The 15,344-nt window shown below is 37.2% G+C and overlaps 2 protein-coding genes across 6 annotated transcripts; both read right to left on the bottom strand.

The window, feature by feature from the left end:
* Positions 1-551: 551 nt before the first annotated feature.
* Positions 552-7,205, bottom strand: LOC132257621 (progestin and adipoQ receptor family member 3). Of its 5 annotated transcripts, none has more exons than XM_059754606.1 (7): positions 6,719-7,200; positions 3,408-3,593; positions 3,205-3,309; positions 2,859-3,143; positions 1,788-1,976; positions 1,143-1,314; positions 552-637 (listed from the first exon to the last, which is right to left on the bottom strand). In XM_059754606.1, exons 1-7 carry the CDS (start codon positions 6,800-6,802, stop codon positions 576-578), a joined length of 1,083 nt encoding a protein of 360 aa, XP_059610589.1. In that variant the 5' UTR covers positions 6,803-7,200; the 3' UTR covers positions 552-575. The 5 variants fall into 5 exon arrangements, with proteins under 5 accessions (XP_059610589.1, XP_059610588.1, XP_059610587.1 ...); XM_059754605.1 differs by having other exon boundaries at positions 600-910; positions 6,719-7,201; XM_059754604.1 differs by having other exon boundaries at positions 600-1,314; positions 6,719-7,202.
* A 1,533-nt stretch (positions 7,206-8,738) lies between these two features.
* LOC132257455 (ubiquitin-conjugating enzyme E2-17 kDa) lies at positions 8,739-15,280 on the bottom strand. The gene is made up of 5 exons (XM_059754358.1): positions 15,008-15,280; positions 14,334-14,397; positions 12,366-12,397; positions 12,091-12,274; positions 8,739-10,691 (listed from the first exon to the last, which is right to left on the bottom strand). Exons 1-5 carry the CDS (start codon positions 15,029-15,031, stop codon positions 10,552-10,554), a joined length of 444 nt encoding a protein of 147 aa, XP_059610341.1. The 5' UTR covers positions 15,032-15,280; the 3' UTR covers positions 8,739-10,551.
* Between the last annotated feature and the right edge of the window lie 64 nt (positions 15,281-15,344).

Here is a 15,344-nt window from a genome sequence, read left to right as displayed (position 1 = left end):
TTTGTATTCTTTCGCAATCTCCAGAGGAAAGGCAAGTTGACAAAAAAAGCAGGGAAATTGCTTTTCCTCATCTTCCTCTCTGCGTGCAGATGAAATTGAAAGAGACTTGTGTTTATTCTCGATGCCTTGAGTACACATATAAGTCGATATATAATAGATTTGGAATTGAAAAGAACATAAAAGTCTTCACGGAAATAACTCTTCATGAAATACCGCCAGAGTATTGATTTAAATTCAAACGTGCAGCATCTAAATATGCTCTCGGGGATATGTGTGCATTTGTGGAATGAAAGCTCTAGTCGAGCTTTGTGTCTGTGCTAGCATTGTTGTGTGTCTCGGATGTGTGGAAAATGTCATCAGTGGAGAAACCATTGAGCTGGTCGAAGCCCGGCTCAATTGCATTTTCTTTAAATTTGGGTATGTTTGTCCAAAAAGACTGTCAGACGGTGATCGGTGATTTAATTCACAGTTTGAGTTTTGGAAGTTGAGTTTGAAAATTTTTCTAAACTGTTGATCAAACCTACAATGTGGACATAATAAAACTACACAAAACGGTAAAACCATAAATTTATTGTCTAAAACATCTTTAAATTCGTCGCACATCCATGGTTCATCCTAAATTCAACGTAAATCATACCTGAAACAGTAAAATACACAAGGCATCAGTTTATCCTCCGCTCTTAAACAATACACTTAGATTTCATGACACAGAAGCATTTGATTAACTCTCTGTTTAATTTTGAATAATAATGCTAATTAAAAAATGAAGAAAAATAAACAGCAAAGACATACTATGAAATAGGATATAGAAGCTTTTATGAAGAAAGTGTTACGTCTGAAGGAACTTGATAGCATTTTATTCTTTCCTCCAAACATCCGTTTTCAATCATATGTATTGCGTACATCATTCCTAAATGGGAGGGGAATAAAAAATTTTTCAGTTTGCATGTGTGGTTAAGAAATGGTGTTAGGAAAAAGGTGACAAAGAGAAGCTTTTGGTTATTTAGCGACATGACAGAGGCAGAAAGAAGAAAAACGGTCAAAATGCACATTCTCAAACAGGAAAGAAAATGCCAGTGACAAAGAGTGAAGATCTGTTTGTTTTTTTTTTTTCTTTGCGTGACCAAGCGCGGAAAACTCACCTGTGTTGTGCCAATAGTAGAGAGCGCACACAACAAGGATGTGCCACAGGTTGTGAGAATGACCCAGATAGTCTACCTTCCCGGAAAACCATCTCTCAGGTATGCGAGTGATGTAGATGAGGAACGCCAGGCCGACAATTATGTACATTCCAATGACACGTGGAATAAGAAGCTGCAAAAGGTAATACGTGAGCACGAAAAGTAGGTGAAATGAATGGGAAAGTATTGGCAAGTTCAACAATTTGATAATCAACGGCCCAATTCATTTGGATGGGCGCGCATTTTGAATGTCACACGATAATCTTCTTTACATAATTTGTCACTTCAATTGACGAGGTGAATTTTCATCAGAAAAACATAAACACACAGCTTTATTTCGCCAAGTGCTTAACATTCACAAATGAAAGTTATTATGCAACACTCAAATTCACACACTGTGTCGACTGATTGTTGCAAAATTGTCTTGCGTGAGGCGCGCGCCACTGTTGTGACGCTCTATAATTGTGAAAATTCAACCCATTTGATATGCACTTTTGGCACAAATCCATCAACCATTGTGCCTCGAGCTCATGTAACTCTTCTGTTAAATGTTAAATCTTGCCTTTGACCTTCAACTCGACAATTTGGGACAAATTTAACACTCACCCGAACCATGGTGTTCTCAAATCCGCCCATTTCGATGGTCCAGTGAATAGTTGGAATAACACCATAAGCTGCCCAGGCGACGAACATCAGCATCTTCACGTTTGAGTGCACTTTCAGTTTGGGTATTTGCAGAATCAAAGCCGTAATGAAAATTGCTCCAACCGTAAAAATGTAGAAATTCCTTAAATTCTGCAATAGAAGAAGTTTCAATTTTTTTCACTCTCATCTTACTCAATCCACCTTTCTGTATTCGCGAATGAGGGCAAAAGTGCATTTCAACTAGCCACTGTACATTGCTTTCAATTCAATTCTCGCTCTTGTTCTCGCTTTAATTGAGTTGTTTGTAAGTTTTAGTATTTAAATGATGCATCTAATCATGGCATGTCTCATTGATAACGCAATTATTATTTGCATTCTTGTGCTTCTTGTAGACTTAGAAGGTTACAGGTCAAAGGTTAGTCACAGTTTGCTTTCATTTGGACAAAAATTAGCTATAAAATATGCAATTTTGCTAATTTTATGAATGAGAATTGCGAATAAAGGGCAAATTTAGCCATGAAAAATAGGACCTAATGCAAAATAGCACACAGTTGTGCTGGATTCTTAAAATAGGACAAGTATAGATTTTATGAAAAATGTATGATTTTCAGTGATAAATTACACTTAAAGATTGACAAACAACAAGTTTACAAATTATTAAACAAATTTGTTCTTGAACTTGATTTTTAGACTTTCTTGTGTTCTTGAAAAACCACAAAAGTTCATAACAGGAAGCAAACCTTACATATCTCTGACAAGGAAAAGTAATATTTCATAACTTTTCTCCTGTCCTTTTTCAGTTTTGCGTTATCGACGCGACAATCACAGCGTAACCTTAAGCTTAAAGGTACAAATTCTTCGCGTGATCTCTTTTTACATCAAACAAAACCATTATTAACTCGATTGCCTTCAATTCAAGCCAGCGTGATATATAAAATTGTTCATATCCGCGATTTTGTGGTAAAATTACAGTTAAAAATCGAACAGAGTGAAAGTTACGAGGAATCCCAGATAAGGTCGGCTTGTACTCACATCATGGCACCAGAAAGCATAGTAAATGCCACTAATGTAGATTGCGAAGAGCGACAGCGCAATGCCGAATAGATCGTACGCCAGGAAGCAGTCGTAGTCCTTTTCCGATCGACAGGAGAAAGTGTGATAGACGGACGAGAGGATCATGCACATCTGGAAGCAGATCAGCAGCGCGCACACCACAATCTTGTCCTGCGTCGTGGCGTGAATGTTGAGGAAGGTGATGTCGACGAAGCTAAGTCCAAGGAACAGGAACCACCCGAAGATGTGGCTCCAAATGTTTATCTATCGCAGGAGAAAGGCATGAGTAAGAGAGCTTCAGTGGGAAAAACCGTGCGATCTTTACCGTTTCATTGGTCCACCAGAAAATACTCTCAAGGCACAATTTGGTTGGAAGTAGATTTCTGTATCCATTGCGAATGTAGGAGTTGAATTGCAGGTATTTTGGCGCCTGATTGCACGTGTGGGAAAACCCCATTTGGGGAGAAAATGTTCAATATTGAGAGTCATTGACATCTTTTGCCCATGAAATCAAGAAAAATGTCTCACCTCGTCATATCGTAAGAGTTTCCGCAACTTTTTGTACTCATTCACTGCTATTTGGTGTTCACTGCACACTGCGTTGATATTTTCAGCCTTTATCTGTGGTTTTTCCTCCGCCGTGAGATTGCCCGTCATCATCTTGGTCGTGCCATTTTCCATAAGAACTGCCGGCTCCACGGAGGACACATTGTTCTGAAAAGAAACACAACCATCACAGAGACCCTTTCAAGTGCAATGAGCCCATGAAAACCTTCAATCTAGACAGGAAATTAAATTTACCCAAACAATCATTATAGAGAGAAAATGCTGGTGGACAAAAGTGTTAATCCAAATGGTCAAGTTGACTGTTTTGTTTCCCTATTTCCTCATCACACCATCGCAAGTGTTTGTCAATTCTGCATTAAGTTGGTGTTGCTTTCATACCAATTTTTCCCACTGTTATCGTCAGAGAAGTCAAAGTCACAAAAGTGTTAAACTAAGCATAGAAAATCACGAATTATGTAAAGTAATACTTCTCAATTCACCTCACGAATAGGGAGATAAAGAAGAAATATATTGTTTTGAGCAATTCGATAAAGTCAAAATTACCAAAGTGAAGATTCATGTCAGTTGCGGAAAAGTGAGTTTCAACTTTACTTTCATTTTTATTTTAATTGTACGATTTCCTCGATTTTAGACTCATTACAAAATGCCTTTTTTTCATTTTAAAATCTCAGAGTTCGACATAAAATTGTAACATTCACATTCCAAATTGTTCGCAAAACTCCATCGTCACATAAGCCTAACTACATGTGTGCTTATTAAAAATCCCCTTGAACCACATGGTAATGAAATGTATAATATAATTAATTTTGAAAGAAAATTTACCTAAACATCCGTAAGAATGCTTCTGATTTGTACAAATTGCTTAAACAGAGATAAGATGAAAAGCTGATCATTGCCAAAGCGATCATCTGCGCAGGATTCATGTTGAAAATGCGAAGATAATGTGGAAAAATGCCAGATAATCACACAAAAAGCTAATCACAATTTACTATAGCGTGTCTCGTTCATCTCTTCCCGCTAGAGATTTGGCTTTAAAATGATGTGTAAACCGCGGAACAGGAAGTCTTTCTACCAAGAGCACCGCCATTCAGCTTGTGAACAACGCGAATACTAATGATTAGAATAGAGACACAATCAAATACGCACTTTGATAAGCGGACAAGGAAATTGGGGTGGAATTTGTGCAATCTATCACCCAGATTCGACTGCAACACTCTTGGCCAAGACTCTGCGACCCAGTTTTGGGATTTGGAGCCAAAAATACTGGACATGCAAATGACTTAGTCCATCTGAGCGTTGCATAAGACGCATCACGGTTTCTGCGTACGCGAGATACAACGTTGCACTCTGTGTTGATTCGTGGTCGTCGTACCACTTATTAGATAAGTCTCTCTCTTTTTCCACACACATGACATAATGATTGACCGAAAATTTCATGAAAGATTGTAATACAGTCTCCGACCACCTCAATTTTTATGTAATCGCCTTTTTGAGGTTGCCACTACTCATTTGAAAGTACTGTAGGTCTAGAGGCGATGATTCTGAGCTTATGAGCTCTTGCTTTAGACAATTAATAGCGCCAAAATTTATTTATAAAGGCCCACCATGAAAATTTCACTTATTTTATGTATCTGCCGAATGAGAGAAACTCACGTACATTCTTCAAGTCTTGAACGAGGTTTGTGATAGTCTTAGACATTTTACAGCTGCCTTTTTGCCACAAGGAATCTCCAAAGCACTTTTCTCAGATCGTTGTTGGATTTTTTTTTTGTTTTCAAACAGTTAATAAATAAAAAGCGTATAAGAAGCACTTTTACACTTTCATTGCACTTGCGAACCGTTCGCCCAAAAGGAAAAGTCCCTCAATTCATTCTCAATGAGGACACATTGAAAGCGAATTGGGTGGAAAGCGCTGGTCCTATTGGCACGAGTTCCCGCGTCCAACTGAAAAGTCAATCCGAGTGGTCAATATTAAAGCTGCAAGGTGCCGTTCCATAAGAAGACAGTGTTTCGACATCATATTCTTGGCGGTGGCACGGCTTTATGTTTATAATTATTGTTACGATATATTACATAAAGCCACACCAGCAAACCGGCCACTTTGTCTCTGTGTACCTCCAGTTGAACGCACGGGTGGGAAAAAGTGGGGAAATTCACTCTCCGAACGTACATATGTACATTGAGCAGCATAATTGAATTGAAGCTAATGGAATGGAATTCATCCAAATTGGCGGCAAACGACCAGCCACACTTTTGGACACAGTTCACAGCCTTGGTCGGCTTCCCATCTACACAAACGCCTCAATTGGACATGGAGAAAAGCTGCACTGGGAAATCAATAAGCGCAACGGTTTTCCCATCGTCCTTGACTCAGGGATGCAAAACGAGAATTCCCCAATATCACACGAGTTCTTCTCGCAATTTCTCATTGCAGCCGCTCGCGATTGCGGCATGCGCGAGGTCAGCACAGCAGACCTTTGGAAGATGTAAGTGAAATTGGCAGAAGCACTTTCTTCTTCGCCTCGGGCATTTGTATGGAATTTCTGCAGCATCATCTTCCTAAAAAAACGAACAGTGCAGCGGCCCAAGATATTGTTACGATCATAAAGTTAAATTACATACCAAAAGTGACGAGGATTGAAAGTTTCATGAAATTTCAGAGAGCTTGAATATATTGAAATTATAATTTCAATTTATTTTTCAATAAATTGTCATTTTCTAAAAAGCGCCATAGACAAAAAAATTTAATTCATCAAAACAATCGAAGTTATTCTGTTTTTTTATGATTCTTATTAACCTGAAAATCAACTGATATCGTTATTTAAACTAAAACACAGGTTCAGCACGTAATCACAATATCACAATAGTCTTAAATTTTTGTCTTAAAGAAATTTATATGTGGATCAATTCGATGAATGAATTGCTCAAAAACTCATCAAAAATAAAAGTTAGTATATAAAAGTTTCTTCCCCAACTTTTTGCAATGTAGGAAATGTTTCATGAAATTTACTGAAAATAAGACAACGCTCTCAAATCCTCACGACAATAGCCCGCTGTTGTCTCTGCATGTATGAGTAATTACCGTGTGCACGGAAATCAATGTGAAAATTTCAATATACAGACTTTTTGTCGACAATTTACAGCACTTTCACCTCTTAAGAATTTTTTCTCTCGCGCACTCTTTAATGGACAGCAACAAAGAGCAAACATTAATCTTGATGATTGATTTGGCGTTTGTGGCCCAAGATGTAATTTCGCTCGAGAAATTGTACCTTCGCGGCTCGGCGGTGAATACAGCTGCTGTGGCCATCTATTGATGCTATTATGTGAGCCTTCATGAGATTGAATTCGCCCATCCTCTCGGAATTGCTCTCCAAGCAAATCACACTTGCTCAGCACTGACGAGGAGAACTTATGTAAAACGCGATCGGCGTTTGTGTCACAAATCTCCACTAATGCAGAAGTCAATCACTGATTTGGATGCTATAATGCAAATTAGGGTCACTCTCCTATTTATTGCGATTTGCACTGGTGCAACGCACACAGAAGTTGTGCGAGGAACTGGCCAAGGCGCGCTTTCTTGAAACACTGAGCTGCGTGTGTCGAAACTGTTGGCAACTTTCTGGTACCGAGACTTGAAAGTCAAGTACATAGAGACCAAGTATTCCACTTGTACGCACACAGAGTTCCCCACTTCACCAACACTGCCCCACTGCGCCTTCACGTGAGCCGCTCAAATGGGGAAAATTGAGGTGCTATTTTGGGAGACGGAGATTTCCTCGCATCTCGTCAGCGCGAATCTCTGCATGCGAGTGAGAATTTTTTCCGCAGAAAGTCAAGAGCTCAAATCCAATTCTCCGACACTCCAAGCCAATGGAAATTGCATTTGAGCGAGAGAGCTTTGTGCAAGAGTTTGGGAAAGCTTCCGAGGACACCAAGCACTCCGTATTGATTTTGTTCTACATGAATTCACTGTGTGAGTGCAGTTGTTTCTGTCCATTTGAAATAGTTCACACATGGAACTGTTCATTGAGAACATTCCCATTTTATCTGCAGCGATTAATTTGCATCTTGTTTACGGAAATGCATTTGTTGCCAGAGAGACACTGAATCGCGTGCAATTCTTCCAGTATTGTCACTTTGCAGCGAATCATTGACAAAGCACGAGAATCACGCGAAATCAAGAGACTTCAAAGAATATTTTGTATCAAACAGATGAGATACTAAGTGTAAATCAACTTTATATTACAATGTTTAAATCCATTTAACCCTTCGTTGGCTATTCCCGAAGATTCTCATGTTTAAAAATACATTCCTCCAAGAAATATGATTAAATTTATCTTTACCTTGTTAGATATTTGTTCCAATTTATTCTTTTCTGTCCAAATCAAACCATGAAATAGAGATTACTCATGAATTAAGGCAAATCCGGTAGTTAAAACCACATAAAACCACAAATTTTAATTATAATGATAAAAAATGAAATTACTAATTCGTGACAAGAAACTTTAAGACATAGAAACTCTAGTAAATTATGATTGTGAAATGAGAATTTTGGTTTCTGTGGTTTTGTGGATTTTTCCTGTGCAAAAATCAAGTGCTGAAAGTGAAAATCAAAACATTTCTCCCAATCAAACTATAATAAACACATTCACTGAACCATAGAATGTGTCACAAAATAATAACGCTGAACAACCAAATTGAAAGAGAGACTCTTTGTTGTGTATCAATGAGAGCAACCGTTCAGCACAATCCAGATAGAAAAAATCCCTCGCACTGTCTCTTAATTTGAGAGGTGCCGTTGAAGGGATTCCGCGAGTCTCTCCCGACTGTTGAATGTACTTTTACTGATTGTGAAAAAGCGAATTTGTGCTCTGACGACGAAAGCCAGTGGCAAGAATCGAGACTCTGACGGGGATTTTGATGGATTGATAGCAGAGATTAAGAGAGAATCTATGAGACCAAGAGAGCGTAAGAGAAAGAACATTGCGGAGAGTTTAATGCAATTTTATTCGGTTTCTTTCTTTCAATAACACAATAAATAATTATTTTAGAAAAAAGGTTTTCCTACGACTCAATTGGCCCAATTCTCAGCAAATATTAATATCTGTATACAAAGAGATGTGTATTCAATTAAAAAATCAAAGCTACAAGTTCCGTAAATTTACCATTTTTCTCTTAAAGTTCCTTTATCGGTATTATTTCACTTGTTTTCTTTATATAAATAAACTTATTTAAATTACTGCTTCTGTGTTTCTTCATCTTGCAGAATCAAATTGAAAGACAATCAAATTGTGTGTTATTTGTAATTGAAATAAAATTTCGACTACAAAATCAAATTTTTCTGCTTCTGAGTTTGTGTGTTTAAATTTCATCTCATTTTTTCAATGTTTTTTTTCTTCATAATTTTACTTTGCCTTCCTTTTCATCCGTTCTCTTATAGTTGTTCATTCTATAATATTATTACTAATTTAATTGCAACACATTTAGTTAGAGCAGTCCAACAACAAATATAGGAATATGAAAAACGCTTTTCACTTTCTTCTCGTCAATGTTTTCTTTTAATTCCATCGTTTTTATATCGAAAAATGAATTTCAACTTTATTTCTAAACACTGAATGATTTTTCTCTTTCTCCTTCAAACTCTTCACTCATTTTTAGGTCAGTTTTATTTCCTCTTTTTTCCATCTCTTTCAAATAAGTACCGCGGATGTAAAATTAAATTAAAAAGTATTACAAAAAAAATCACTAATTCGTCTCCAATCTATAAATTATCCCTTTAAAAAAATCCACTTTCACAAAAAGAATCTTTTACAGTGTTTTCATCATTCATAATTACTTTATATTCCCAATAAATTTTTCTTAAGTGTGTTTTCCATTAATCTCAGTAGAAATATTTTTTTTTAAGATTAATAAGATTTTTATGTATTTTTTTTCTTTTAGAGCAATGATGGTCTAATTACAAGTTTCTCGTGTTCACAATCACTAATACATATTATATTTTTATTATATATTTTAAAATTTATATGTTACAATGTATGATTTAGCATAATTGAAAAAGGAAACTTTTTAGTTGTTCTTTTCTTGGAATTTAGAGACTGAAAATTGGAATATTTCAAGGTTTGTGTGACGACGCTTAAGGAGAACAGAAAGTCAAAAAGAAGTTGGAGAAATTAAACTACGATTAAATCATTAGCGAATTCCCTTCACATCGTGATAAAATAATTGAAACTAGTGGAAAAACCAATTACTAACAAAATTCGATGCTTTTACATGGTACTTTGGCAATAATTTGCTCACCTATTGTTCATACAAAACTAAATTGTTGCTACAAAACCGGAGTTTTCTATTTCTTTCTACTCATCTCACAGAAAAAATGGGTTAATCCAACGAAAGAGAAGCGTTGAGGCGTTAATTTCATCAGTATTTCTTTCAGAGGGGAGCTTTTCACACGTCTAAACTTCAATTTATATTTATTTTAATTTCGCATTTACTATTTTTTAATTACATATATCTTTATTGGTGGTGGTTTTTTTTTCAATCATTTTCCCATTAAAATCTTCATCATATATCTGCTTTTATATCATCTTAAATGCCGGTCTCTTTATAAATTAACTAAAAAATCCATCTTATGACAAAAAATCGTGAAAGACTTAAATTGTGAAATAACCTTTGATGTCTTTTCATCATTCTAATATTCATATTCTTTCATATATCATTAAACTAAGGTGAGGATGTGATTTTATAATGACAATTTTCTCTATTCTTCTCTCTTCACACGTTTTACAATATATTTCATCAATGGAGTTTGCAAAGCACTCTAACAGTTAAAAAACAGAAAAGTAGAGAAAAGTTGGACAAATTTCAATTTTCAAGTGGATTTTCACAAAATCAAAAAAATATTCTACGGAGAAAAAAATTGCATTAAATTCTGTGAATTATTATCATTCTTGCCGCTGTTGCTCTTCACATCCTGATTTTCATCCTCCTCGTATTCATATGCCAATTTTTGTTGTTCTTTTTTGTGTTGTCTCATTAATAATAATATTACTCCATGATTCATTAATATTATTATATGACGGATCAATTCTTCTCGTGGAACGCATCACATAGCATACTTCCTTGTCCACTCTCTGGCCAGCTCATTATATTTTTCTCGGTCGGTTTTGTATATTCTGGCAATCTCTGGTACCAGAGGATCATCTGGATTTGGATCACAGAGCAGAGAGCAAATAGATAACAAAACTGCAAGAGAAAAAGAGACGTTTTCCATTAGTATTCCGCATTGTCTCGAGTGCGCGCACATCTTTCTTATCTTATCTCTAACAACGGAGAAAACTACTGCGTTATGTCTTGATAAATACACTTGAAAAAAATCACAGTTGCAGCCAAGCAAATAAAACACACACACACACACATTCAGAGAAGATCATTGAGAAAGTCCATTCCATTATTAAATCTGAACATTCAATCTAATTTTCTAACAAATTTCATCAGTTTGATGTCAATTTCTAAGCCAACATGTCATGCAAAGCACTCCAGATGTGGAGAACCGTCAAACAATGGCAGAGAAAAGAAAATCTGCAATTTTGGTTTCCAAAATTATTGCTCAAAACTATTGTTAGATTGTGTTTCTTTCAAAGAGGTTTTTTTTTAAATCATGTCACGAATTTTTAAACAAAAAGTAGTCTACTTAGTACATATATTTGAGTGCAAAATTTACTTCCAAGAATTGAAAAATAATGTTTTTAACAATTTCTATAATATGAATTGTCTTAATGAAAAATGCCAAATATTGACAGATATTTAATCGATCCTACATAGACACTAAAGTAATCAGAATTTTTGCAGATAATCTGATGCTTAATTAAATAACATCACAAACAATTCATAGAAACGGAACATATATCTCTAAATATAGTAAGTATTGATAAAAATTTCGCTGAATCTAATATGCACACACTGTGTATATTGGAAGAGAACACATTCTTGCCAATTGGAAGCTCCAATAAGCCGATGCAGTAAACATTTGAACAAAAACAAAAAAGCTATAAAGTGATATTTTAAATTTAACAATAGACTGATTCACAGTTTTAGTAATACCGGTAATTACCGTTTATAACCCACAATATCAATTAATTCGTCAGATGATTCAGATCTCTTATGATCAATATGAAGTTTTCTCTTCTACATATTTCTCAATTTTTGTGAAAATCCGCACAAAAACAAGAAGTTTTATTACATTTTCAGACGCTAGGTATACACAATCAAAACAAGCAAGTAAATTAGCAAATTTATCACACTTTGAAATGCCCAGACATAGAGACACTTTTGGATCACGCGCTCCCCAATTAGTTGCACTTAACGCAGTCATTCAGTATTGAATTACGTCCGACCCAAAATTTTTACATGAAAAGAAGGAAGGCAGCAGAGAAAAAAACCCCTCAATTTACACGAATAACGGAGCATGCGCGTTTTCGCCACACAGAGAAAGAGAGCAAGAGAGTGAGCAAGAGATAGAAGAGAGGCAAGAAAGTGCGAGAGAAAGAGAGAAGGTTAGGGGAAAAAAAAGAATCCCGAGGATTTTCACACACTAACACACAACAATGACTAAAATTACTCCGCTGTCTCTTCTTACACTCACCTTTTGAAATAGTTAATGCTGGTGACCACTGAGATCTTAGTATATCGAGACAAATTGATCCGTTACTGTTTATGTTCGGGTGATATATACGTGTTGTAAAAGCCACTTTTGGCGGTTTGAACGGATAATCTGTTGGAAAGTGGATTGTTAGAAAAAACACACCTCCTTGATACGGACTATCAGGCTGCAAATAGACAGAGAAAACATACGCCAATGTTAATCTCATCAAAAAGATATCAATCGACTACGCTTATCAATGAAAAAAATTTACTCACCGGTCCCATAATTGTTGCTTGCCAATGAAAAACTGCATGCGATGATGCGCCAAACGCCGCGTTGTAAATATGGGGAGAAAAGATAGAGAAGCATTAAGTATCTAATTAAAAATTCATGTGCAAAGAGTCTGTATTATGATGAGTTAATTGTAAAATTCCCAAGCCACTAAATCTATTTTAATTGCACCAAGATCTGCGCATTCACACTCTCAATATCGTATTGGAGAATTTCTGCTATTTTCTTCTCTTCATCATCATCATCATCATCATCGAAATAGGACAACAATCCACGTCACACACACACACTCGCAAAAGGGCTCTCCGGCGAAGAGAAGTGAAGAGAGCGCGAGCGAGAGTCATGGTCAGGAGAAAGCGAAAAAATCTAACTGTAAAAAGACGTGACAATTCTTTATGCAAAGTTGATGCGTGATATTTCAGCAAAATTAATAATAATACAGTTAGAGAATTTCGCCGAAAAGCCGGATGGCTTGAAACACACTTCGCAAGAAAAAGGACTGAATCACAGAGTTTTATTCTGAAGACACTGATAACTTTCGCCTCAGAGGATATCTTTTTTTTCAGCTCATATTGTGGGTTTAATAAAAATATTTATTCTTTGTGTCACTTTTGACGAGACTGATAATTTTCTGTTGTAAATAACCGGAAGATGAACTACTTAGATCTAATCAGCCACAGGACGACTTTAATTAAGTCAAGTACTACGGAAAACGTGTCTATAATAAGCAAAAGATATCGAAACAGAACCGAATTTGTGCCATAAAGATTGTGCTATTGAGGAAAGTACTTTACCAAATCTACTAATTGCTTAGTCTTATAAATCTTCTTGATAGGTTGAAACATTTCTGGATTCTTCATATAAGAAAAACAAAATTATTCTAAAGAAGTCTTCTATTTGAATGAAGTTTGAAACATTCTTCAGATTACTCGACCTCTAAAATTCAGGTGTTTTTCAAATGCATTCTTTGCTTGCGTATATACATTTCATGTTCTTTTTGAGTATCTCATAAAACAATCTTACATTATCATAAAGCAACAACGTCAATAGTCTTTAAGCATGATTTTGAGATAGAATTGCAGACAAAGGACTCTGCTTCCTGTGTCTGATAATAACAAGACGAGCAGTGGACAGCGTTTGTGACCGATAAAATAAAATCAAATCATGCCCTGAACGAGTACTAAAATAAAGAGAAAATTCCTTATTTTATGTCTTTGTTGCATTAGAGAAAATACTTTTTTTCAGAAGGTTTGATTGTTTTCTGGTTCATTAGGAGAACGTCTCTCGAATGTTGCTCAAAGGCAGCTAAAGTCCATCATGCAAACAGCATTCTTATAGGGAATAAATCAAACTGGATTCTTCTTCAAGTAATTTTTCAAAAATATCATGAAGCTTTAGGAAATTCCGCGTGACGTCACGGCGCTAAAAAGCGAACTAAAAATGCGGAAGTAATCTGTCTGCGAACAACACGTCGTCAAGAGTGACGAAAGTTGTAACTTTCCATTCAGTGATAAAAGCTGTGAGAAGAGTCCTCAGAAAACCACCCACAAACGCGCTGCCCCAATTATTGACAAGCGTGGAGAGGAAATCGATAGAATTTGAGAAATAGTGGCGACAGTAGAATATTCTACTTGGACATTCTCTTCAGCTGTGAGAAATGATGACGAAACAGCGACAACGCGACTTTGAAATATAAATTAGGCACAACTTCGAGGACACAAAATACCGTTGTACTCGCGACGTGTGCATATTGTAAATTCTTTGGCAATTTTCACAATTTTTCTGCCAATTCCGCAACATTTCCCTTCATCGTCAATGGGCGTGAGAATTGGTGTGTGTGTGTGCAAGAAGTCCCGTCGAAATCCACGGAACGCCTTATCGTCGAGGCAAACAGACATTTTCTGCGAGAGAAATGAGAGCCAGAGAGGCGCAATGGGGCGCCCGATACTCACGATCATCCCCAACGGGTCCTGCTGAGCATTGTGCAGGCGGATCTCGGCCCAAGTCTTGCAGCTCCTGGAAAGACAGAGGAAGAGAGTCTGTTAGTTGTCGAAGAGTGGCTCAAGGTTTTCCCTGACCCACGCGACCGTGAGCCAAATATGGTGACATGGAATTAACACACAACCTCGCCATGTTTCACACACAGGCAATCAATAATATTCCCAGCCCGTAGCCCTTCAGGTGGGCGCCCTTTTCGGCCACGCCGAGCGCCCGCTGCGCCCCCGTGAATTCGAGTGCCTGGCTTCCGGCTTTTATCTCGCACAACTCGCACGCATATAGAGCGACGTTGTGTGTGAAAAATGGAGTTCGTCGCCATCCGTCGCGCAGTTGGAAAATGAGCACCCCGCGCGACTCTGCCCCAAAACCCACCCAAAACTACGCCCCACACCGCCCCGCCGAGCCCAGAGCCCCAGCAAACCCACCCGCGAACCCTCACGCGCAATTTTCCACCTTTTACCCAGCCATGGAAGCATCCAGAACGGCACAATCGGGCCTTTTTTCACACACCACCTCGATGGAAGCACACTCTCCGTGTCCAAAGTTGGGGCGTCAGCTTTTCACCCCAAATTGCCCCGTTCCCGGCCACAAAACCACCCCACACGCTATCACAATCACATCCACGTACCTTGTTAATTCTTTTTAACGCCATCTCGACTGTATTGTTTTAATTTATCTCTGGTTTTTCTACACCAGACAATGGAAATTGTTCGTCGAACCTTTTGATTGAAATACCAAGATGGCTGATGAAAACGAAGTGGGTACGACGTGAGTCGATTATTGCATAACGAGATATATTTCACCGAAATTTCCCACAATTCGCACACTCACTACCGCCCAGTTAAATCCCAAAAATGATTTTTCGTGTCACGACTTTTCCAGTCAGAGCGCAATTTCGCCGTGCAGACGGAAAATTCTCTGAAAAACGGAAGTAGTAAAAACGAACGAGTTCAGTTGTCAGTCGC

This window comes from Phlebotomus argentipes, unplaced genomic scaffold, assembly GCF_947086385.1.
Source record: "Phlebotomus argentipes unplaced genomic scaffold, Phlebotomus argentipes genome assembly scaffold_4, whole genome shotgun sequence".
NCBI lineage: Eukaryota > Metazoa > Arthropoda > Insecta > Diptera > Psychodidae > Phlebotomus > Phlebotomus argentipes.
The sequence above is the reverse complement of the archived record's forward strand: the minus strand, read 5'-3'. Positions and strand labels throughout refer to the sequence as shown.